Source organism: Cibotium barometz, chromosome 19 (assembly GCF_041138505.1).
Source record: "Cibotium barometz isolate CiBa-2024 chromosome 19, ASM4113850v1, whole genome shotgun sequence".
In the NCBI taxonomy this organism is placed as follows: domain Eukaryota; kingdom Viridiplantae; phylum Streptophyta; class Polypodiopsida; order Cyatheales; family Cibotiaceae; genus Cibotium; species Cibotium barometz.
The window spans coordinates 53,518,007-53,542,962 of record NC_141064.1 but is presented as its reverse complement, the minus strand read 5'-3'; the positions used below and the strand labels follow the sequence as shown (position 1 = coordinate 53,542,962).

General features: G+C 47.7%; 1 protein-coding gene across 4 annotated transcripts in view; it reads right to left on the bottom strand.

Annotated features, from left to right (window-relative positions):
- The window catches only part of LOC147628739 (uncharacterized), a 140,642-nt gene that overhangs the window by 45,295 nt on the left and 70,391 nt on the right, over positions 1 to 24,956 (bottom strand). For all 4 annotated transcript variants that reach the window (XM_086813974.1, XM_086813975.1, XM_086813976.1 and 1 more), the window contains 2 exons: positions 15,266 to 15,423; positions 15,040 to 15,169 (listed from right to left, as the gene is read on the bottom strand). In XM_086813974.1, coding sequence (XP_086670100.1) covers positions 15,040 to 15,169; positions 15,266 to 15,423 — 288 coding nt within the window. The remainder of the gene's footprint in view (positions 1 to 15,039; positions 15,170 to 15,265; positions 15,424 to 24,956) is intronic.

The following is a 24,956-nucleotide window of genomic DNA, read 5'->3' as shown; positions in this document are numbered from 1 at the left end:
CGCTCTTTACCCTTCATCTTTTTGAGCCTAGCTTTCTCAAATCGCAAAAGAACCCAATTGCACAATGCAAACTCTAATGCACGTCTGTGACGGTCTGCTGCTTTCTTTTGCTTTTGCTGAGTTTTCTGGAGTGCCAACTTAACTCTCCGATAAGCTTCATCCATGTTCTCAACATATTGGTCAGCCTCGAAGATCTTATCCTTTGTGTGCAAAATAGGTGGTACCTTCTTCCCTCCTTCCACAATCTCAAAAGGCGCCTTGCCCGTCGAGGTATGGACGGTGTTGTTATAAGCAAACTCCACCAAAGAAAGATACTTTTCCCATTGTTGCTTGTGCTCTGACACACAACACTTAAGAAGATCTAACACTGTGGAATTAGCCTCTTCCGATTGACCATCTGTCTGTGGATGAAACGATGATGAAAACTTGAGAGTTGTACCCATGTTGCCAAACAACCCTCTCCAAAATAAACTCGTCATCCTGGATCACAGTCACTAATGATAGACGAAGGCATGCCATGATACTTGAAGATGTTGTCAGGCGTTTTTCTGAGAGGTGTTTTGGGCTTGTGTACATATGGATGCATGACATGTGTGAAGACTTGGCTTTTGAATGCGCTGCCAGGTGTACAGGGTGGACGGTTTGACTGTGAGCTTGTTACAGGCCTGTCCGGAACGTGGTTTGCTGGAGTGTGGTATCAGCTGCTCGGTCGCTTGTTTGTGTGCGCGTCCCAAGTACAATGGGCACTAGCAGGTTGTGTTTGAATGTGTGTGGAAGCATGGGAGCAGTTAAAAGATTATGGGGCCAATGTTACCTTGTATATGGTGAAATGGAAGAGAGAGCGCGGCTACATGTGGATAGTAATGGCACAAAATCATTGGATGGAGCGAAAGAGTGATGATGGCCATCTTCTAGGCCTTAGAAGAAATTAAAAAAAATAGTCAACGTGGCCACTAATGAGAAAGGCCACATGGCTGCTTGTTTGGTTGCCAACATTGCTGCCAGCGCAACGGCCACCACGTGAAAGGAAGACGCGAGAAGCTGGCGAGGACTGAAAAGTAAGGAGACCGCCTTGTTTGTTTGGGCTTCTTCGGGAGTTGCAGCCACAGGTGCAGGAGAGGTGAAGTGGTCGTGGTGTGTGGCTAGGCGCAGCAGCCGGAAGCGCTGGAGCGGAGAGAGAGCCGACGTTGGGAGTTGAAGGCCGCCTGGTAGAGAGCTGGGGGCTTCTCGGACAAAGCGAAGGTGCTGCAGTTGCTGTGCTGGCGAGAGGAGAAGGCCCCAGAGTGTGGTCGAGCTGCTGTTGGTGGCTCTCGAGGTGATGGCCGTCTGCAATAGAGAGGAGCAGAGGCTGGGCGAATAGCAAAGGCAGTGTTTGGCGCAGAGAAGTGCGTAAGGTGGCTGACAGCGCAAGGAGAGAAGGCGTGGCTGATGCTGGTGTAGCGACAGGGAGCCGCCTAGAGGGCCGACGTGGTTGAGAAGGAGGCTGCGGGCGACTGGAGACACCGACATACAGCCGGCGGTGACTGGAGCAGCGGGACAGGCTGGCGAAGAAGACCAGAGTGGCGTCAAGGTGACAAGCTGGCAAAGCGTGGGCTGGTGTAGGCTGCATAGGTGAAGCCGACAGTGGACAGCGTGAGCGGGTGCCGATTGGAAGAGAAGGACAGTGTTGCTGCTTGGCTGGTGGAGCCGGTAGCATTGCAGAGGAAGTGAGGAAGTGGCTGGCAGAGGATCAGCACAAACAGAGAGAGAGAGAGAGATGTTTGGGTAGCTGCTGGCGACACACACAGAAGTGATGGGCTGCAGAGAGAGTTGAGGGTTAGCTGGTGGGGCGCCCTCTGAAGAGTGACAGTGGCCGGGTTCTTTCTGGTGTGGTTGGTGCAGCACGCAGGCGAGAGGTTCGTGGTGATTGAGGATGTGGTGTATCCTCGGCAGTGACAGGTCGAAGTGTTGATGTGTTTGTGGTTGCAAAGGCTTGGTCGTCAGACGCAAGGTCGTAATTCCTGAGGTGGTGTGGCCGTGGTGGAATTCCCTTGGCAGTAAATCCAGGCCTGAGTCTTTGTATGGTTGTGTGAGTAAGGCTTCTGTGTCGGGAGAAGCTTGTATGAAATGTTTTGACTGGGAATATATTGCTGGGTGTTTATCTTGGTCTATGGTGCCCCTGTTTTATGCTGTCTTTATGGTGTGGGTGGTGTGGTGAACTGAGAGAAGTGTTCCAGCCGGTGGCTGGTGGTGCCTCCGTTGTGTTAGTCTTTTCAAAGTTTGGGAGGTGAAGGGCTATAGAGGCATGGTCTTTTTTTCTTGTTTTCACCTCACCATTCTTCTGGTTCCCCCACTGAGGAGAGCTCTGGTGTTGTTCTTTGCCTAGAAGGGTGTATGTCCCAGTGAGGAGAGCTCAGGGATTGTTACAGGTTTCATGATGTGGTCTTATCCTGAATTTCATGGCAGGAAGGGTGAGGATGTGTGTGACTTCTTGGAGCAGATGGAGTTGGCATGCATTAGCAATCATGTGACAGATGAAGAGCAGGTTTTGAAGCTGATAAAGATTTTCTTGAAGGGAGATGCCCGAAGCTGGCTTAAGGATTTTGAAGTACAGGATGCGGCATGTAAGATACATGGTGTTTTGACCTTAGACAGGTTGAAAGAAGGCCTTTTGGAGCATTTTCAGCAAGCGGAGGATTCTAGTGTGCTTTGGCAGGAGTTGAGCATCTTGAAGCAGGTCCATGGGCAATCACTGGATGATTTTGTGAAGGTATTCACATGTCTTTGGAGTAAGTGGTGTATGACATTAAAGCAGGAAGTTCCTCCTATGTTTCTGAAAAAGATCTTGTTTATTGATGGTTTGCTATCCCATTTGAAGGTCAGGGTTGAGTTAAAGAATCCCAAGTCATTTGATGATGCAGTTAGGGTTGCTAGAGAAAAGGAAGGCAATATTTTGAAGCAGATGGAGATGGGTATTTATCCGTATGAAGGTGTTGTGTCTGCAAGGGATATGCATGTAAATTTGGTTGAGGTGGATAAGAGTCCTATGCAAAGTTTGATTAGACAGGAGCCTCAAAGGCCGATACAGGTGCAAAGGGGGATATTTTATGTGCCTTCTGATTTTTTTCCAAAGTCTTTAAAGCAGGTGAAGGTGGATGAGAAGCAGGTGTTGGATGAAAAGCAGGATGAGAAGTTGCCAGTGGATTCTTCTTTGGATTTGGACGTCATGGCTGACAGTGATTTGGAAGGCTCTATTGGAGATCATTTGCATTCGGATATGGATGACATGCATGCACATGGAAGCAAAGAGGATGATGCCTTGGGATTGGCTGATGATAAGAAGGAAGAGGAGCTAGATAGAGGATGCTTTGAGGATGATTCTTTGCTAGATTCTACAAGGGAGGAGGATGGGGTAAAGACTTGTGGTGAAGCGAAGATGGTTTGTGATGCGGATGTGGAGAGCATGGAGGAAGATCCTATTATTATGGATTTTCTTGGACAGCTTGATGGTGGTTTGGTACTTGCGATGAAGGATATGGATGTTTTTCCATTTGATGCATTATGTGCTGAGGACTCTTTGGACGATGATACCAGGGGGGTTGGCAACATTCAAGAAGGTATGCATGTAGATTTGGCTGATGAGGAGCATTGTGATGTGAGTATTGTGCTTGAGGATGATATCTGGGAAGTTGCTAGCCTTGATGAACAGGAGCCAGAGGTAGAGATGGATGCAAACATGGTTGAAAGTGTAACTAAGGCTTCTTTGCGTGTTGCTGAAATGCTAAAGGCTAAGTGCATGGATGACAAGGGTTCTGAACCAGTTGAGCTGTATGGTTGTGAAGAGATGCCTGAAGTACAAGAGCTGGAAGTGCTTGTAGACACTGCTCATGGGAAGGATCTGGATTTTTGTGTGCAGAAAGGTCAAAATGTTGGAACCTGGCCTTCACTGGTATTGATGAATTGGATGCCTAATGTTGCAATGCCACAGGTTTCGAAGACGAGGAGGTTTGTTGTGGGTGAAGTGAATGGAAATGATTTTCTGATACATATGGTTCATGTTTGGTATGTAGTGATACAGCCATTGGTTTCAAAAGATGCTGGAAAATGGGATGGTCAGTTACAGATGTTTCCTTTTGATCCTAGTGGATAGCTACTGGACTTTGTTTTTTGCTGCTGAGCATGAATGCTCTAGCAGATGGGGGGCGTTGGCAAAGTATGTCAGGCGCTTTTCTGAGAGGTGTTTTGGGCTTGTGTACATATGGATGCATGACATGTGTGAAGACTTGGCTTTTGAATGTGCTGCCAGGTGTACAGGGTGGATGGTTTGACTGTGAGCTTGTTACAGGCTTGTCCAGAACGTGGTTTGCTGGAGTGTGGTATCAGCTGCTCGGTCGCTTGTTTGTGTGCGCGTCCCAAGTACAATGGGCACTAGCAGGTTGTGTTTGAATGTGTGTGGAAGCATGGGAGCAGTTAAAAGATTATGGGGCCAATGTTACCTTGTATATGGTGAAATGGAAGAGAGAGCGCGACTACATGTGGATAGTAATGGCACAAAATCATTGGATGGAGCGAAAGAGTGATGATGGCCATCTTCTAGGCCTTAGAAGAAATTTAAAAAAATAGTAGTCGTGGCCACTAATGAGAAAGGCCACATGGCTGCTTGTTTGGTTGCCAACATTGCTGCCAGCGCAACGGCCACCACGTGAAAGGAAGACGCGAGAAGCTGGCGAGGACTGAAAAGTGAGGAGGCCGCCTTGTTTGTTTGGGCTTCTTCTGGAGTTGCAGCCACAGGTGCAGGAGAGGTGAAGTGGTCGTGGTGTGTGGCTAGGCACAGCCAGAAGCGCTGGAGCGGAGAGAGAGCCGACGTTGGGAGTTGAAGGCCGCCTGGTAGAGAGCTGGGGGCTTCTCGGACGAAGCGAAGGTGCTGCAGCTGCTGCTGGCGAGAGGAGAAGGCCCCAGAGTGTGGTCGAGCTGCTGTTGGTGGCTCTCGAGGTGATGGCCGTCTGCAATAGAGAGGAGCAGAGGCTGGGCGAATAGCAGAGGCAGTGTTTGGCGCAGAGAAGTGCGTAAGGTGGCTGACAGCGCAAGGAGAGAAGGCGTGGCTGCTGCTGGTGTAGCGACGGGGAGCCGCCTAGAGGGCCGACGTGGTTGAGAAGGAGGCTGCGGGCGATTGGAGACACCGACGTACAGCCGACGGTGACTGGAGCAACGGGACAGGCTGGCGAAGAAGACCAGAGTGGCGTCAAGGTGACAGGCTGGCAAAGCGTGGGCTGGTGTGGGCCGCGTAGGTGAAGCCGACAGTGGACAGCGCGAGCGGGTGCCAATTGGAAGAGGAGGACAGTGTTGCTGCTTGGCTGGTGGGGTCGGTAGCATTGCAGAGGAAGTGAGGAAGTGGCTGGCAGAGGATCAGCACAGACACAGAGAGAGAGAGAGAGAGAGAGAGAGAGAGATGTTTGGGTAGCTGCTGCTGGCGACACACACAGAAGTGATGGGCTGCAGAGAGAGTTGAGGGTTAGCTGGTGGGGCGCCCTCTGAAGAGTGAGAGTGGCCGGGTTCTTTCTGGTGTGGTTGGTGCAGCACGCAGGCGAGAGGTTCGTGGTGATTGAGAATGTGGTGTATCCTCGGCAGTGACAGGTCGAAGTGTTGATGTGTTTGTGGTTGCAAAGGCTTGGTCGTCAGACGCAAGGTCGTAATTCCTGAGGTGGTGTGGCCGTGGTGGAATTCCCTTGGCAGTAAATCCAGGCCTGAGTCTTTGTATGGTTGTGTGAGTAAGGCTTCTGTGTCGGGAGAAGCTTGTATGAAATGTTTTGACTGGGAATATATTGCTGGGTGTTTATCTTGGTCTATGGTGCCCCTGTTTTATGCTGTCTTTATGGTGTGGGTGGTGTGGTGAACTGAGAGAAGTGTTCCAGCCGGTGGCTGGTGGTGCCTCCGTTGTGTTAGTCTTTTCAAAGTTTGGGAGGTGAAGGGCTATAGAGGCATGGTCTTTTTTTCTTGTTTTCACCTCACAATGTTCGCCAGGAACAACTTCACCATGTGATCAACTTTGCTCGTCTTACGCACTGAACATGCATATGATAGTCCAAATGCCATCATTCCCCGTTTGTGTCCTCGAAAGATCAAATATAAAATCCATGGCAATGCTCTCCCATGGTCTATCTGGAATAGGTAAAGGCTGAAGTAACCCTGGTGTCTTTTGACGGTCCAACTTCGCCTTCTGACATACGATGCATTGCCTGACAAAAGCATCAACATCTCTTCTCAAGGTCGGCCAATAAAAGAAAGCCTCTACTGCCTTTACCGTGGCATCAATACCTCTATGACCTGCATACGGTGGAGCATGACTTTCAATCATAACCTTGAGTCGTAACACACAGTCTACCATGCATCAACAAAAAGCCATCCCTGAGAGTATAATGATCATGCCGCTGACCCTCAGACATCTTATCATAGACCCTTCCAAAATCCTTATCCTGAGCATACTGCTCTTTCATCTCATCAAGCTCATGATGATAAGCAAGTGAAACTACTGAGACCTGTGGCTTGCGTGACAAGGCGTCTGCAACAACATTCTTTTTGCCTTCCACATGAACAATCTGAAAGTGGAACATAGACAGAAAGTTGGCCCATCTCATATGCTTCTCAGAAAGTTTAGTTTGCATGAGGAAATAACGCAAGGTCTAATGATCTGTCTGCACAGTGAAATCAACCCCAAGCAAATAGTGTTTCCATGAAGAAAGAGCAAGAATTACAGCCAGCATCTCTTTCTCATAAACCTGTAAATGCTTCTCGGCATTCTGTAAAATACGACTCTCATAGGCTATCACATGTTCTTCTTGCATAAGAACTGCCCCAATGCTGTTCCCACATGCATCACAACAAAAGCCTTTCGGAGATCCGGTAATACCAATACGGGCATATAATCTGCCCTCCTCAATAATAGCTCTGAGTGTCAAGATATGGTCAAGAGTGGAGAAACCTCTCCTGAACCCTGCCTGCCCTGATGCACGTATGCCCTCTCTCTCTGCCCATCTACTCAACTCCTGCTCAAGAACAGATGCATATAATCTAGCCAATGTGTGACCAAACATGATGGTACGATAATTCCCAGGAAGCATGGGATCCCCTGACTTGAAGATAGGCACAATCGTGGACATATTCCAAGTCTCAGGAAAACCCTCACACATGGCTCGGTTAAACATCATAGCAATAAGCTCTGCAAGCATATCTCTGGCATGAATAAAGTGCTCTGCTACCAAACCATCATGATCATATGCTCTCCCAGTCCTCATCCTGTCAATAGCTTTCTTTACCATCTCAGCAGTAAAGAAAGCACATGTCTCTGGGCATGGCTCCGATGGGTCTGGCAGGGGCGGCTGTCCTGCTGCTGTGTACAGGGATGCTGCATACTCACCCCAAATCTCTGTGGAGGTAATGGCTGGTGATGGTGAATGCTCATGAAATAGTCTCCATGCCTCGCCTGAGTCCCGACTCATAAATAACTGATACAAATCCCTCTCTAACTGAGCAAGAAAAGCCCTCTTCTTCCGTCGCACTAGGTGCCGGAAGGTAATCCGTGATTGTCTGTGAGTGGTAACACCCATGAGCACCTCTCTCTGTAATCTGATCCTCATCTCTCTGCACTCCTCATCATACCAACTGTTCTGGGGCATGTTCCCAGATCGTCTCCGTGTAGGCTGACTATGGGGATATGCCTCTAATGCTGCAGCATGAAGCGTATCTATCAATATCTGAGTGAGCTCATCTAATGGCCGTCCCGGCTCCTCGGCACATAAGCGTCTGTGTATCTCATCCGTGTACACGGTGTCAGTCTCCCTCGTAAAGGTATAACGAGTGTGTGTGGAGACCTGTCCCAATGGAGCGGTGCTGAACTGAAATGTGAGAGTGAAGGACAAGATAGCATGATCCACTGCTATTCCAACCGGCCTAGTGCCTACCATAAAATCCTGAAAAGAGGGAATGAGACTGGGCTGAGCCATAACATAGTCCACTGTACTAGCACCATGCCTATGTGGAAAGCAAGTGAAACCGCCCGATGTCGGGAATCTCTGTAGGCCATTCAGGATGGCCAATCCATGTGCAGTCCCCATGTCTATCAAATACCGCCCATACATTGTATGTTCCTCATCCTGTGATAGTCTAGATAGGCCCATATCCCTAACATCAAGCTCCCTCAACATCTCCTCTGAGGTATCATAAAATACTGTCTGGTTATGGGCGGTCCTGGCATTGAAGTCCCCCAGGAGAATGATGTCACCATCCCTGGAGAACTCCCAAATATCATCATCCAAAATAGAAAAGGGAGACTGCCCGCTAGGTGATGCATACACTGATGTACTAGGAGCAAAATAGCATATAGCAATGTAGAGATATCTGCCCGTCTCTGGCCTCAGTCTAACCCACATATACCTAGCCTGCTCATCTCTGCGGACTATATGTATCAGTGGCTGTAGCTCCTCTCTAAACAATACTGCCATTCCTCCTGAGCCCTGTCCTCTATGCTCTGAACGAGTCTCCTGTCTACAAGCTGTCTCCCATCGGTATCCACTAACATGTGGCATGGGCTGTCCAGGAGCCTGATGCGTCTCACAGTAGAAGATGATGTCCCTCCCAGTGAAACTATCCTCAAAAGCCCCTACATCAAGACGTAGAGATCCATTACAATTCCAAGTAGCAACTTTGAGTGTAGTCCCATAGGTCTCGCGCCGTCATGAAGAGCGCCTCTCCATAATCACCACTCTACCATCTCTATAGAAGGCCACTTTCCCTTTCTCTCGGGCTGCCCTTATCTCTGGCATAACTTCTTTCATGTGAGCAAGTTGCGAGAGTGTGAGGTCATCTCCAAGAAATATTCCCGTCTTCTTGAGTGTAGGACGTCTCTTCAAGAAGTCCTTCTTCGCTTCCATGGAGGGGAAACAATGATAAGTGCTCTCTCCTTAGAAGATTCGCCACCACTACCTTCTCTCTTCTTTCCCACTCTCCATGCCTTTGTGTGCGTGGCTTCAATGCCCATCATAGAGAAGAGCTCCTTGCTTTCCCCTTCCGCATCATCATGGTCTTTTAGACTGGACACTCGTACATGTAAGGCCCGGGTCTTCCTCCTTTGCTCCTCTTCAAGGGTCATGTTGATGATGGTGGGAGTGGGGATGGGTGGCGATTCTTTACCTTTCCCTTTCTTGGCGACCTCGATCCATTTCTCCGCCTCGTCCATCTTCTTTTGTGTCTTTGTGATCACCTCCACCCATGAAGATGTCTTCTCTTTATGTTGCTCCTCTTCCTCTCGAATGATCCTCATTTGCTCCTTGATAGTATTCAGCTCTTCAAGAAAGGAGGGCTGAAATTTTCCATCCTCAAGATTGCTTTTTGAAGTGGCTGCCAACTCTTTTTTGAGGGCTGAGATTTCAGCCGCTTGACTCTTAGCATGCAATTTGGCCTCCACTAGTTCCTCCTTTAAAGCTGAAATCTCAGCCTCTTGCTTGGAAGATCTCTCTTCGAGCTCTTGGATTTTGTCAAATCCCTTCTCGAGTTTGGAGAGGCGGTTTATGATTGCGGTGACGGAAGAGTCGACCATCTTCTTGTTTTCTTTGATAATTGTGCCGAGCTTGTCCTCCATCTTCACGAGCTCCTCTTTAAACCCGGTCTTGGTCATGACTTTTTGCAGATTCCCACAGTCAATGGACTGAAAATTAATCCATGACACAGGAGCAAAACAGCAGCAACAGGGGGGGGGGGACTAGAGTGTGTATGTATGAGCGTTGAGGGAGGCAGAAGAAGTGTGTGTGTGAAAGAAAGAAAGCTGTATTAAACGTCTGCAAAAGGCCAAAATGACCTATGAGACCAAAATAGTCCATCATCATCATCTGGATACATCATCAAGACTCAAGGGTACAAAGTAAAATTAAATGAACCGGTAGAGTACAGAGAGAGCTCCAAAAGTGGGTATAAAAACATCATCCTAGTGTGTTTGAAGTTTGAGGGTATAAAATGGTATACATCAATGAAGGGGGTGTCCACAGCTCCCTGAAGAACATGCCTGGGTCTGCTCTGAAGCGAGCTAGTCGCTCCACACCCTCTCTGTGAAACTGAGCTCTGATCTCTGTCATCTCTCTTTGGAATAGGTGTGGTGTCCGAAAGCCAGGTGTCCTCTGTCTCCTGTGGGCTTTGAGTGTCGCTGCTCTCTGGAGAGTAATTCCCTGTTGTGTAGGGGCTGGAAGAGGGGTGGATCTCTGAAAAAATGTAGTAATCTGTGTCTGTCGTCCCCCCTCCGGAGCTGTGTGAGCCTGTAATGATGTCTCTCTATGACACTGTATGTCTAGAATGAATCTCCCCAGAATGCGTTGGTCTGCTGCCTCAAAGATCTGGCGTAGGGAATGTGGCTCTCTGAATAAAATGGGATATCTCTCTCTGATGGCTGTATATGCTCTGCATCTGCATACATAATGCTCCTCACTCTCCACCTCCTCTCTGCACAATCTGCATACCCTCTGCTCTCGGGGGATTCGTGCTGCTCTGCCAGTCTCGATCTCCAATCGATGTGATGAGACTCTAAGCTAACCAATAGCCACTCGGGAGCCGTGTGGTAAAAAGCTCTCCATGTATCTAGGCCTCTCTATAAATCCATCATCACTGATACTCATGAAGTGATCTCTCTAGTATAGCATCTTCGGTGGAAGAGGCTATGTAGGCGATATCCATGTCTCTCGTGTATAGAGCTGCCATAGGTCCTTTCTCAATACTCTGTTCCTCTCACTATGAGAGACGGATATGTGGAAGCATAATATGTACTGAGGTACTTGCTAGATCAACTCCATCTCCGCCTCCCCGTGTAATGAAGTCAGCCACCTCATCAATGTATAACCCAAATAGCGTGGGGGAAAGTGGGCATCCTTGCTTCACACCAATGGTGCTAGCAATAGTCTCGGACATACCTCCTGGGCATCTAACTCGCCCAAAAACCTGCTCATATAATGCATAGATGCCCCATGTCATATTTGCTGGTATGCCAAGAGACTGCAGGCGCTAAAAGAGCCTCTCTGGTGGTACTATGTCAAATGCCTTGCGGAAATCCACAAATCAGCAATAGAGCTTTCTCTTCCTCACTCTGGCCTAATCAATCATACATCTCAAAGTGAATACATGGTCAGTGGTAGAGAAAGCTCTCCTGAAGCCTGCCTGCCCTGATAAGCGTAAACTTGCGCGCTCAGCATATAAGCTAAGCTCTTGCTCCAACAGTGCACCATAGAGTTTGGCCAACACGTGGCCAACCATAACCGTCCTGTAGTTGCGCATATCGAGCATATCCCCTGTTTTGTGGATCGGCACAATGGTGTGCACATCGTCCACTCCGCAGGCAAACCCTCTGCTAGTGCCCTCTTAAACAGGTGTGCAAGAAAACGAGCCAAAGAATCTACTGCATATATGAGATGCTCACCCTGTAGGCCCATATGGTCGGCGGCCCGTCCATGCTATAGGCCGCGGATAGCTTCCTTTACCATCGAGTGGGTAAAGCAACTAGCTGTGGTAGGTCGAGGCTCCTGTGGCTGAGGTATAGGTGGCTGCTGTGGGGCGTGGTATAGGCCCTCTGCATATGTGTGCCATGTTTGTGGGTCTGCAAACAATGGGTGTCGGTGTCCGGGGCTCTCTGAAGTGCCGCCATGAGATAGGGCTATCTCTACTCATGATGAAATGGAAGATCTCTAGCTCCTGTATCTCTGCGAAGGCCCGCCTTTTGCGGCGAGTAAGTCTCATCTCTCTCCTCGACTCCTGCTCTGTGATGGCTCCCAAGGCTCGCTGTATGCGGAGCCGTGAGTATAGGGCTCTGCACTCGTCTTCATACCATCTGTTCTGGGGCACAGTCCCAGATCTCGCAGGCTCTCCTGAGTGGACACGATGTGGGAAGCTCTCTAATGCAGCCGTGTGTAGGAGTGATGCTACCAGCTGGGCTGTAATGGTATCCATAGGTGCCAGGGGATCCATGAGTAGGAGCCCATCCTCTACTCTGCCAGTGTATATGTCTACCATGTCATGTGTGAAGTAGATGGTAGTGTGTGGCATCGGTGTGTGGGGGGCTGGTGATATTGGTGATCCGGCTAGTGAAAATGCCAAGTATGTATGATCTGCCCCAATAGGACGAGGTGGGATGGAGAATGAGGTGACAAGCTGTGATCCCTCCAAAGACCCCATAATGTAGTCTACCACCGTGCCTCCGGTCCGTGTATGACTCCCATGTGGGAAGCATGTCAGCCCTCCTGATCCCGGCCACAGTAGTATCCCAACTTTTCCGTCCCCGTTCCCCGTCCCCATTTCGCGTCCCATGTGACTATGCATGTGTATCTCTATCAGTGGCTTGGTCTGTGTCCCATAGGCCCCAAACCGCTAATCCATGGGCCGGCCATCAATGATGACCCGACCATCTCGATAGAAGGCCTTCTTGCCTTCTCTCCTCGCGTGTAAGACTCGTGGCATGCAAGCTCTCCTATGCTCTAGCTGCATCCTCATCAGATCATCATCCAAGAAATTAGGAGCTCCCTCTAAGCCTCATAGTATGACCCTCTTCCTCATGAAGGTGACCCTCTCCGTCTCTGCTGCAAACTGTAGGATGAGGGCTCGCTTGCGTGTTGAGTCTTTCCCGGCTCTCCATGCTTTGGTGAAAAGGGGAGAGGGTCTTCTTCCCTGTAGCCTAGCTTCATGCATAGAAGTTGTCCATCTTTCTCGGGAGTGGAGTTGGGTGTCTCGGCTATACCTGTGACTCGAATGTTGAGGCGGCGGGCATGCCTCATCTTCTCCTCCTCAATGGTGGTGTGAATGATTTGATGTTCTTCCCTTTGAGTCTCCTCCCTCACTTCTTTACGGATGTTCTTCTTCACCACCTCAACCCATCTTGACTGCTTGGCTTCGAGTTTTCCCTCCATGTCCTGTGTGATCTCCTTGGAGATCTCTTCTTTGATGGCCGTGAGAGTGTTGTCACTGATCTCCCCTTCTGCCTTCTCGGTGTTCTTGACGGCTACCAGTTCCACTTTCAATGCACTCACCTCCTCCTTGAGTGCTATGTTCTCTTGTTCAAGGTCCGTGACCCATGCTTTGAGGGCCATGATGTGCCGATATTCTCATAGTCATCTTGTATGTAGATGACATGCTCATAACAGGGACTAGCAAAGATTTCAAGGCAGATTTGAAAGCTCAATTTGATATGTCAGATTTAGAGCCATTACACTACTATCTCGGCATACAGTTTATATGCATAGAGATGATGGCATTGTTATGCAACAAACTAAGTACATAAAAAGTTTGCTAAAAAGGTTTCACATGGATGAATGTAAGCCAATTTATACTCCACGAGAACCAAGTGTACGGCTTACTATGCATGATATTGGAGAGCCTTTTGAGGCCGGCATTTACAGCCAGGCAGTGGGATGCGTCATTTACTTGTGTAACACGAGGCTGACATATCTTTTGGGGTGTCTTTGTTGAGCAAATTCATGCACAGCCCAAGCACAAAGCATTGGCAAGCAATCAAACGCATTTTTCCTAATCTTCAGGGTACCCTAGATCTTGGTTTGTTCTATCCCGAGGGAGGCAGCTTGCAGCTTTATGCATACAGTGATTCAGATTGGGCTGGTGATTATGATACCACACAATCCACCAGTGGGAATCGTTTTTTTCTTGGTAGTTCATGCATATCTTGGTTGCGCAAAAAGCAACCCACTATTGCCACATCTACTTGCGAGGCTGAGTACAGGGCAGTCTTCACAGTTACAGTAGATTGTGTATGGTTGAGGAGATTATTGGCTGATCTTCGTGAGTGTCAGCAAGACACCCACCACCATTCTCACTGATAGCCAGAGTGCTATGGCCGAAGCATGAAATCCTGTATTTCATGCACATACCAAGCACATTGAGATTCATTATCACTATCTCAGAGAGAGGCTACATGCAGGGGAGATCAGTTTATCTTACTGCCCTACACACGATAATGTTGCAAATCTGTTCACAAAGGCTTAGCTTTACTACATTGGGTACCATGAGGCAGCGCCCTATGTAGGATATTTTGGGGTGATGTGAGAGCTCGACACCCTTTGTATTGGGATCAGCTTTGGCATTTCAGCTCTTGTTCCTTTCTTTTATTTTTAGTCCCAAGATGATGTATTCCATGGGCATGATGTAATCTTTTGGTCTCACGTCATTTTGGCCTTTTGTAGACGTTAATATAACTTTCTTTCTTTCTTTGTGCACATACACACCATGAAGCGCTTTCATCCTCCATAGCACCAAACCTGTAACCCTAAACCATTAATTGGTATCAGAGCCAACCCACCGGCTACACAAAGGTGAACATCGCTCTACGCCTATAATAGCGCCGCCACTCAGCTACAGTCGACAACCTTGCAACGCCACCGGGCAGCTACAGTTGACAACTCTCGCAGCACCACCAGTCAGCCGCCAGTTGGGCTGAGCTGAGCCGCCAGCTCAGCTGGCTGGGCAGAAAGGATTCGGGCTGAGTCACCCATCCCCTAGGCGGACTTCCATGCTTACGTGGCCTTCTAGGACAACCCCCCATTTTTTGATCATTGCCGGTAATTTTTAGGAAGTTGAAGATGACAAAAGCTGGAGGTCCACTTCTGAAAATGGGCAAACGAGAGTGGCCTTTGTTGGGAAGGAGCAGCCGCCATGGAGTCCTCCCAAGAAAAGGAAGAAAGAGGGAAGGGGGTGGCAAGAGGGACGGGAACAGAAGCAGCAAGGAATACAATGGAGGGAGGCAGATCAGTGGGCTTATATGTGGAGAGCTCCAGCTCTCTCAATTTGCTGTGCCAACACCTTTTTTGTCAATAGGACTTGTATAAGGAGGATGCTATAATCCGGTCTCATGGGTTGTTTTTGGCCCTTAACAGACATCAACACGTCCCTTTCTCCCAATCTAGCTATTTATCTATCATCCTTTACGTCTAAACATTGACCTCTCCATCCATATATGTAAATAGCAGGTTATCATACCTAGCTTTGCAAAACTATCCCTCTATCAATTCTGTGGAAAAAGCTTACCGGGTGTATTGGCTTTGCAGAAACAGAAATGCAATGTAATACAGCCTCTGAGACATCAACCCCATTACGAGAAAAATGGCCCGATGTCAGTAGCTGCTCCAAACATTTTAGAGTGTAATAGCCATGCTTCCTGTAAAATAATAGAGAGTTCAGATTACTGAAAGCCTAAAACATGTCTCTAATACAAATTTGGTAAAACCGAAAAAAATCTGAAGAAACCACCTACGCCTTGTTTGATATTGGTCCTTTGGGTCGCAGAAGAGCTACAGATTTCACAAGCATGGAAGGTTCGGATATGATTTCGACAGCCACAGCAGCATCATGGAGCTCTCGCATTAAAGCATTATGAACTGTTACATGCATTCCCAACACCTCTCTCACAACCTGGAAAGCAACAAACATAAACAGCACATAAGCTGCATGATCATTTCCTCCTCCTTTCCTTCTTCTGACAACATAAAGAAAACCTCGTCATCCTCAAACTTTGTGATAGCATAACCAGCTAGGCTTCTTCAGATTCCCTGTAAATGGCTTTTCCAATCCTTTCATTTGAACGGCTTATTGTAGTGAGAATCCTACACTAACTTCAAGAAAAACATCCATTTCATAATCATAATGCTCACACAAAACTTGTCCAACATAGGAGCTCCTCATTTTGAGAGGTAGGGAATACTGTCAAATCCCCATAGGATCTCCTCGTAGAATGCTCCTGGTATAAGACTCGAACCTGCAAACAAACCAAACAAACCTGAAGGGGGTGCAGGCCTGACTCACCTCCCAACCTTGACAGCCGTGGGCAAGCCCACAAGTCTTGGCTGTCCCCACCGAGCCACGAGCTGAGCTAACTAGATGGACGTACCGACCAATCTCTACCTCGTGACGTCCCATACCGCCACGAAGCTACCCTCGCGGGCCTCGAGACTGCTGCCGGCCTCGGCTGCATAAAGCAAGTGCACATCTACACTAGATCCAGGCTCCTGACCATAGAGCTCTCACAAAGACACGCGAGACTCTATATAACTAATGACTAACCTTGGCCACCCTTTTATAGGCTCTTGGCCGGTCATCGGGGGTCCACACTTGGGCGCCCGTCCGTCCATACTTGGGTGCCCGCCCGTCCATACTTTCCCTAACTCAACTCGCCAATCAGCCAGCCTAGCTCCAAGCTTCCCCAACCTCGAAGCTAGTCTTGTGTGCGTGTAGCACACGGTAGATACACACTGTGCACATGACATACTCCCCTTCCTCTAAGAGCTCACTCCTGAGCTCACTCCTGAGCTCACTAAAAAGCCAGGGTAATCTCTCTGAAGAGTAGTCAATGTCTCCCATGGAGCGTCGTCCTCAACATGATCCTTCCACTTGATCTTGTATTCCGTGATAAGCATATTACACAATCTTCTTTCACGAAATCCAAGCGTGTGGAACAAATGTCATGTCCTCGACATCTATGATTTCTTGAGGAGTAATTAATTGGTCTGTTACACCTAGTACTTCCTTAAGTCTACTGACATGAAATACAGGATGAACTTTCACATGAGAAGGCAAATCCAATTCATATGCGACTGAACCAATCCGTCGTGTAATACGAAATGGTCCACAATATCTAGGGGATAATTTCGGAGATCGACCTGTCCGTAAAGTCTCGGAATCTTTCGGAACTCGTACATTCCATCAGAGAACTCTCTGGGTGAACGATATCTATTAGAATAAAATCTGTCTTGGTCTTGAGCACTTCTAATAGATTCCTTCGCAACTTGTAACATTTTCTGTGTATCTTGCAAAAAATTACGTGCTGCATCATGCTGAAGTCTTGAGAATCCCACTGTAACAGGTGATCTAGGTTGAAAACCATACATAAGCATGAAAGGACTAAACCTTGTACTCGTATGCTTAGTACTGTTATATGCAAATTCTAACATAAGAAGATAATCCTCCCATGAACTTTGCCTTTTGGATACATATGCTCGAAGCATATCCTCCAAAATCTGATTCACTCTTTCAGTCTGGCCATCACATTGAGGATGATCTGAGCAACTCAAATTCAAAGTTGTTTCCAACTTCTCAAAAACAAGTTTTCAAAAATCACTCGTAAACTAGAGTCCCTATCACTAACTATGTCTTGCGGTAACCCGTACAAGTCTAAACAATTGCTCGATAAATTGCCTTGCTAATTGCGTAGCTGTAATGGTCTTCGGGGTCGGTAAAAATCTAGCCATTTTTGTCAAGCGATCTACCACAACCTAAGTAGAATCATAGCCTTGATGTGTTCTTGGCAATCCGGTAATAAAATCCATGGAAATACTTTCCCATTTATTACCTAGGATTTGCAAAGGATGCAACAATCCAACTTGTCTAAAGCGTTCAGCTTTATTTGCTTGACAAACTTGACACTTGAGAACATAATCTTCTACATACCCTTTCATCTTTGGCCAGTAAAAAGTGTCCTTCACTAACGATAATGTCCTGTGTACCCCAGGGTGTCCAACAGAAGGGGCGTCGTGACACTCCTTAAGAATCTTGAACGTAATGTCCAGGATCTGTGGTACACAAATTTTGTCATTACGGAATAGTAAACCATTTCGAATCATCCACTGGCCTCCTGCAGCCTGAATGGGACGAAGAGAAAGCTCTATTGCTGCTTTGTGGATTTCAGCAAGGCATTTGACACGGTACCACGAGAGAGGCTCTTTTAGCGCCTGCAGTCTCTTGGCATACCAACAGATGTAACATGGGACATCTATGCATTATATGAGCAAGTTTTTGGGCGAGTCAGATGCCCAGGAGGTATGTTCGAGACTATTGCTAGCACCATTGGTGTGAAGCAAGGATGCCCACTTTCCCCCACGCTATTTGGGTTATACATTGATGAGGTGGCTGACTTCATTACACGGGGAGGCGGAGATGGAGTTGATCTAGCAGGTACCTCAGTACATATTATGCTTTATGCTGATATTATTGTATTAGTGTCTGAGTCTCCAGGAGGTCTACAACAGCATCTACATGCACTCGATGATTTCTGCACACAGAGGGGTCAGACTGTGAACCTTGGGAAAACCAAGGTTATGGTCTTTCATACATCGAGACAGGGCAAGAGTCAGCTAACATTCACTCTCGCAGAACGCCAGGTGGAGGTGGTGACATCATACATGTACCTAGGGGTTACCTTCTCTGCAGCAGCCATGCACTTCACCATGGGTTCAGCAGCCAGAGCTAGATTGACACGGGGATATGCAGCATTGGCTATGCTAGAGAGACAGTGCCACCAAGCGCATTTTCAGAAGCCACGGACGAAGGGGTGGCTATTTGACACATTAGTCACACCGGCACTGATGTATGGAGCAGCTGTATGGGTGCCAAGCCTTGCTACCCATTGGTGGACACAGATAGAGAGACCACAGGCCCTCATGATGACATGCATGATACGCAACAAACCGTCAGTACCTCATGACATTATCCGAGCAGAGTTTGCTGCGTCTCCTATGATGGTAGAGGCCATATTCCAGACCATATGCCTGCTAGACATATTCAGAGAGATGCCACAGGACAGATTGTCATACAGAGCTTTTGAGGCATCTAGACAGCTGGCTGAGGCAGGAGACAGAGGATCATGGTATACACAGGTCACACATTGGTTCTCACACTATGGCCTAGACATGGATCATCTACCACCATTCCAGTATGACAGGGATGCACCACATATCCGTCTCTCTCATAGTGAGAGGAACAGAGTATTGAGACAGGACCTATGGCAGCTCTATACACGAGAGACATGGATATCGCCTACACAGCCTCTTCCACCAAAGATGCAATACTACAGAGATCACTTCATGAGTGTCACTGATGATGGATTTATAGAGAGGCCTAGATACATGGAGGGCTTTTTACCACACGGCTCCCGGACATACAGCACAGAGAGACATCATTACAAGCTCAGACAACTCCAGAGGGGGGACAACAAACACAGATTACTACACTTCTTCAGAGATCCATCCCACTCCCAGTCCCTACACAGCAGGGAATTACTCTCCAAAGAGCAGAGACACTCAGAGCCCACAAGAGACAGAGGACACCTGGCTTTCGGACACCACGCCTATACCAGAGAGAGATGACAGAGATCAGAGCTCAGTTTCACAGAGAGGGTGCGGAGCGACTAGCTCGCTTCAGAGCAGACCCAGGCATGTTCTTCAAGGAGCTGTGGACACCCCCTTCATTGATGTATACCATTTTATACCCCCAGTATGGTACAGGATGGAGGTAGCTAGGTTGCATATCATGAATTATACTCCATGCATATAGCTTTGCATTCTCCTAGTAGTAGAGCTCCACCCCCTTCCCCCCACTCATTGTACTTATTGCACACCCAAATTCAGCTTTTTTTTTTGTTCAGTACTTTTTCATTTTGTTGGGATGACAGAGGATGCCCCACATAGGTACACTGATTTGTCTCATAGGCTGAGTTCGGTCTTTTGGAAGACGTTAATAAATCTTTCTTTCTATTACAACATACAGCCGATTGGCTTTTTCTACTTCTCTCTCTTCCACAAACTGTTCATACAGTTGCAAAACATAAAGCCCTTCTTCTTGCTAAGCCAACCAACCCTTAACAAGACCAAAACCTTCATCATGGGTTCCTACGATTCAAAGAAACATGCTGAATTCAAAGAAACAGCAGTATACTCAGAAAAACAGTACGCTTTTCGAACTCATACCTTTTCTTCGACCTCTTTGCAGATTTAGAGGCATACCTCTAGGGGACAGGATTTGTCAAATTTGTTGGATAGAGCCAGAGACGGAGGAGCACTACATCTGTCTCGCTGCACAGCATATTATGAGATTCGAGGGCGCTACCATTGCCTTTTCAGAGAGGGATTTGGACCACTGGCTAGAGTCATGGACTATTGTGATCAGCGATGCTTGGGTTTTTATCTCCAGGAGATCCGCAGGCTCAGAGAGTCCATTATCAAGAGTAGACGCCCGACTAGCAGGGAGTCCACACAGAGACAAATTAGTGACTTCTTTAGAGGGACTACCCGGGAGGACACACAGCCGACATCCCAGCAATGGGCACCCCGTGAGACTCTAGTTGAGAGAGCTATCCAGTTGGGCAGATCCAAACGCCCGAGGGCTTGCAGATCCTCACATCCGAGACGGTGCCTACACCGGAGGATTCAGAGCATCATTGCGAGGCATCGGGCTCGTCCGACTAGGCATCTCACTATGGCAGATATCCAGGCCATCCGGCAGAGACCCATGCTAGAGCTCCTAGGATGATTACCACTTCAGCCATATACTGTTGTACTCAGTGTCATTTTTGTACTCCCCCATATTCATGTATTCATGTATCCATGTACTCATGTACCCCATTTTGACTAGTAGCATTAGCTTCCCACTCTCCCTAGTTGCTCCTTCCGGATGCTCCCTACTGATGTATTGTAGGGCTAGATACTTACCTTCACTTCTTTCTTTTCTTTTCCACACAGTGTATCAGATGTCACATGGTTGTAACTTTGGTCTCATAAATCACTTTGGCCTTTTGAAGACGTTAATATAACATTTCATTTCATTTCTACCTACCGACTTGCTCGTTCACGAGGCTTGCTCTGATACCACTGTCAAATCCCCATAGGATCTCCTCGTAGAACGCTCCTGGTATAAGACTCGAAACCTGCAAACAAACCAAACAAACGTTAAGGGGGTGCAGGCCTGACTCACCTCCCAACCTTGACAGCCGTGGACAAGCCCACAAGTCTTGGCTGTCCCCACCGAGCCACGAGCTGAGCTAACTAGGTGGATGTACCGACCAATCTCTACCTCATGACGTCCCATACCGCCACAAAGCTACCCTCGCGGGCCTCGAGACTGCTGCCGGCCTCGGCTGCATAAAGCAGGTGCACGTCTGCACTAGATCCAGGCTCCTGACCATAGAGCTCTCACAAAGACACGCAAGACTCTATATAACTAATGACTAACCTTGGCCACCCTTTTTTAGGCTCTTGGCCGGTCATCGGGCGTCCACACTTGGGCGCCCGCCCGTCCATACTTGGGTGCCCGCCCGTTAGTCTATCCCTAACTCAGCTCGGCAATCAACATGCCTAGCTCCAAGCTTCCCCAACCTCGAAGCTAGTCTTGTGTGCATGTAGCACACAGTAGATACACACTGTGCACATGACAAATACTCAAATGGGTTAAGACGTTCTTGCCAATAAGTCCGATACAATCGTCCAAACCGCTTCAATTAACATTGGCAATAGTTGCCAACAAGTTGTTGGCATAGTGAAGATGAGAACACAAACTACGAGTCTCTTCTAGATCTAGCTTAAGGATTGAATTCATGTCTTGGCAACCATGGACACTCTTCCACGAAAGCTTGAAACAAGGTTTGCAAGGCTGGACGGAATGGAAATAAACTCCCATTTCTAACTTTGAACCAGGGATAGCTAGTGAATCATCTAGCCATTACTGCTCAGTGGAAGAAGCCACTTCCGCATTGCCCACAATCACCCGGCCACGAAGGAGAAAACCACATAGGAAGCCTAAGACATATGTTCTCCCCTTGGAGACACACCTTCATTGGCTTCGTTACGTTTAGGCCGTTGATTCACATGGAGTGGGAAACTGACGTAAACAAGACACCCTTCAGGCCAAGACAGTGGCCAATAAAAGTGACAAGGAGCCCGTCAACCTCCAAGCAAGCCAAGCTCTGTCGAGCTATCAAACGTAAGCTCAACAAGATCAAGTGGACATACGAAAAGCTAAAGAAGGCACTGGCAAGTGCACCCATCTTGCGATCCCCAGACTGGATCTGATTTTTCATGGTGAATAAGCCTTGCACCATAGAGTGCATAAAGAGATGTTTACGCTTTCTTTTGGAATTCAACTTCACCATCACCGTGAGAAAGGGATCAGTGCATGTCCATGTGCACCTTTCTAGAATTCCAAATGGAGAACCCCCTCTAGGAGTGGAAGATGATCTTCTCAATGCCCCATTGTCCCACATTGACCACCTACTGGAATAGAGTGAAGACATCGCCCACTTCTTCCCAATAAATTGCCCCATCAAGGAGGACTGAACCAGATGCCTCATCAAAAAGGCTACCCCCTATCAATTGATAGCGAGAATGCTGTTAAAAAGGGATCAAGACGGCATCATGAGGAAATGCGTTCATGAAGGTGACTTTGTCGCCGTCCTTGAGCAAGCCCATTCTTGCATCGGCAGAGAACACTTTGCAAGGGACACAATAGCCCATAAGGTTCTCCAGCCCTACTCTCTCTCTAGATGTAGAAGAATTTGTTAAACACTGCGATAAATGCCAAAGGCTACGCAAAAAGCTCGCAGGCAATCTATTGTGATTACGCATTTCAGTTACCCACTAGAAATAGTGAGAACGATCACGACACGCATTTTATAAACAAATTAATCGATTTCTTGCTCAAAGAATTCCTCGTGGTGTATTAAAAGTCAACAGCTTACTACCGGCCAAGCCAAGAGCACAAACAAAACATTCTAACCCGTTCTCACCAAGATAGTAGAGGTATCTAGAAGCAATTGGGAGCATAAGTTGCACTCTGCTCTATGGGCCTATTGCACTATCTACAAGGTGGCTGTCAACAACACACCTTTCCAGTGACTCCATCATGCCAATGGAATGCTTGATTCCAAGCCTCCAAATTGCACCAAGACATAACCTTTAAAGAAACCCCCTCATCAAGAGGTTAGTTGTCTTAGAGAAACTGAGCGAGCAAAGATTGTTATCCGCCTACGGATTAATGGTTAGAAAACTACGGCACAATAAGTGGTTTGAGGACCAACTAAAGGACAATCACCCAAGATATGCTCTATCAAATCCATAGCAAAAAGAAGGAGAAACGAAAGGCGGACAACGAAAAACGGAAGACGTGCCTTTGACAAAAAAGATCCAAAGAGGTGGTTGACATCTTAGTGTGAAAATCTCTGTACACAAAGCCAGCCTTCATCATGCTGCTGAAACAGAAACAACGGTGAAACTTGCTTGCCTTGAGCTAGAGTGTTATGTACCTGGACACTAATCTATGGATTACAAAACTAATCCAGTGGGGTTAGGGGGGCTCGAGATTAGGGATAAGCAAACTGATACTTGGCTAGGGTTCCTGGATTGATAAAACAAGCTTAATGGCCTTTATAGCGAGTTAGCTATTTATGGTGTAGTTATCACTCTATAAGTGAGAGCTTTGGTTATTCTGAGACAACCGAACAGGTCTATGAGACAAAAGGTATACAATGTGTCCATGTAATCTCATCATGGACAAAAAGGCAACATAAGAAAAGAACTAATACTAATTTCTAGGTAAATGTAGATATGTATGGATCATCATTGTTATCCTCATGATGGAGGATCACCATCCTCATCATTGTGGATACAGGGGGTTGAGTGTGGAGAGGGAGCTATCCATCGATGTGTGGTAGGGATCCATAAAGGATGTCCAGCATTGGCGAGGGTGTGAGGAGGGCACCTAGATTTGCAAGACCGAGGAGAAGCTAGGACGAGGTAGCAGCTACAAATGCTCGGTGGCGAATGTGGATCTCATCAATCTAGGGCTAGTCAGCCTAGGTGCCCGACTCCTAGAGGGTAAGGCCGTCTAGCTCTCCGAAGTGTGGTGGCACAAGGCAGGTAACTCCAATGGAGGGGCGAGATGTTGGGCCCCTCGTCACTACTGTGGTGGCCTCATCCTTTTGAGTGTCCTCCTCCTATGGGCGGAAAAAAATAGTGACGGTAGACTCAGATGGGTGTGAGGGTCGGGGATCTCTAAATAGTAACTCTCTGTGTCGCGGATCTCCAACAGGAACAGTCCGAGACAATGCAGGTCTGGATACTCCATAACTGGAGATAAACCCCTCTCTAAATAGGCAGTGGAATCTCCCCTTGATCTCATAATACACCAAGCACTGACAAATATAATGCTCCTCACACTCTACTCCTCCATGGCACAATCTATAGTGTGTGTGCTCTCTCTAGGAATCCCTGCTACTTTGCCAAGCTCAATCTAGAGCCTATGCTGAGCTGAGCATCAAAATTTGTGGACGCTCTATGCACTGCCAATCTGCTGCTAATAAGCCTAGTGCCCAGAATGGGAATGCATACATCATCACTAGAGTCACTAGTGTGTCAAAAAGCCAACCCTTCATCCTGGGCTCCTGGAAGTGTCTAGTAGCACTGTCTCTCTAGGAGGGCAAGTGCAACGTATCCCCTAGTTAATTTGTCCTGTGATGCCTGTCTCATGGAGAAGCATCAACCAGAGCTCATGAAAGTGCAGATATATGAGTTCGCTACCTCCACCTGGCTGCCCATGTAGGTGATCTCTGTGTGTTTCCTCACACTAGGGCAAGTATAGAAGACCGTGACCTTTGGTCTCATAGGCCCATTGGGTCTTTAGTAGACGCTTAATATATCTTTCTTTCTTTCTCCCTTCTTTCTACATCTTTCACTCTCTTCTTACCTTTTCTTCTCCTTCTACTCTTTACTTCTTCTTTCTTTCTTGTTCCCCATTTTTACCTCTACTTCACTTTACTTCCCCCTCCACTTTCCCCTTTACTTCTTCTCCTCTACCTCTTCTTCCTTCTCCTCCTTCTCCCTGCCTTTTCTTTTCTTGCCGGCCTGCCTCTCCGCACCCCTAAATAGGGGAACGGGGTCTGTGAGACTACACGCATCAAGATGGCGGACTGGAACTGTAGTGGGATTCTGTGGTCAGATGTGGGAGGCTTCCAGGAGACATTTACAGGATGAGATATTGTCTTCTCTACGGAGACATGCCAAAGCTCGGAGAGGGATTTCCTCGTGTCGTGCATGTGATGTGTCGCAACTTTGCACCAGATACTTCGCGATATGCTATCTAGGATAGTCAGGATAGCCTTACCACTTAGGCAGAGGAGAGGAAGGAGT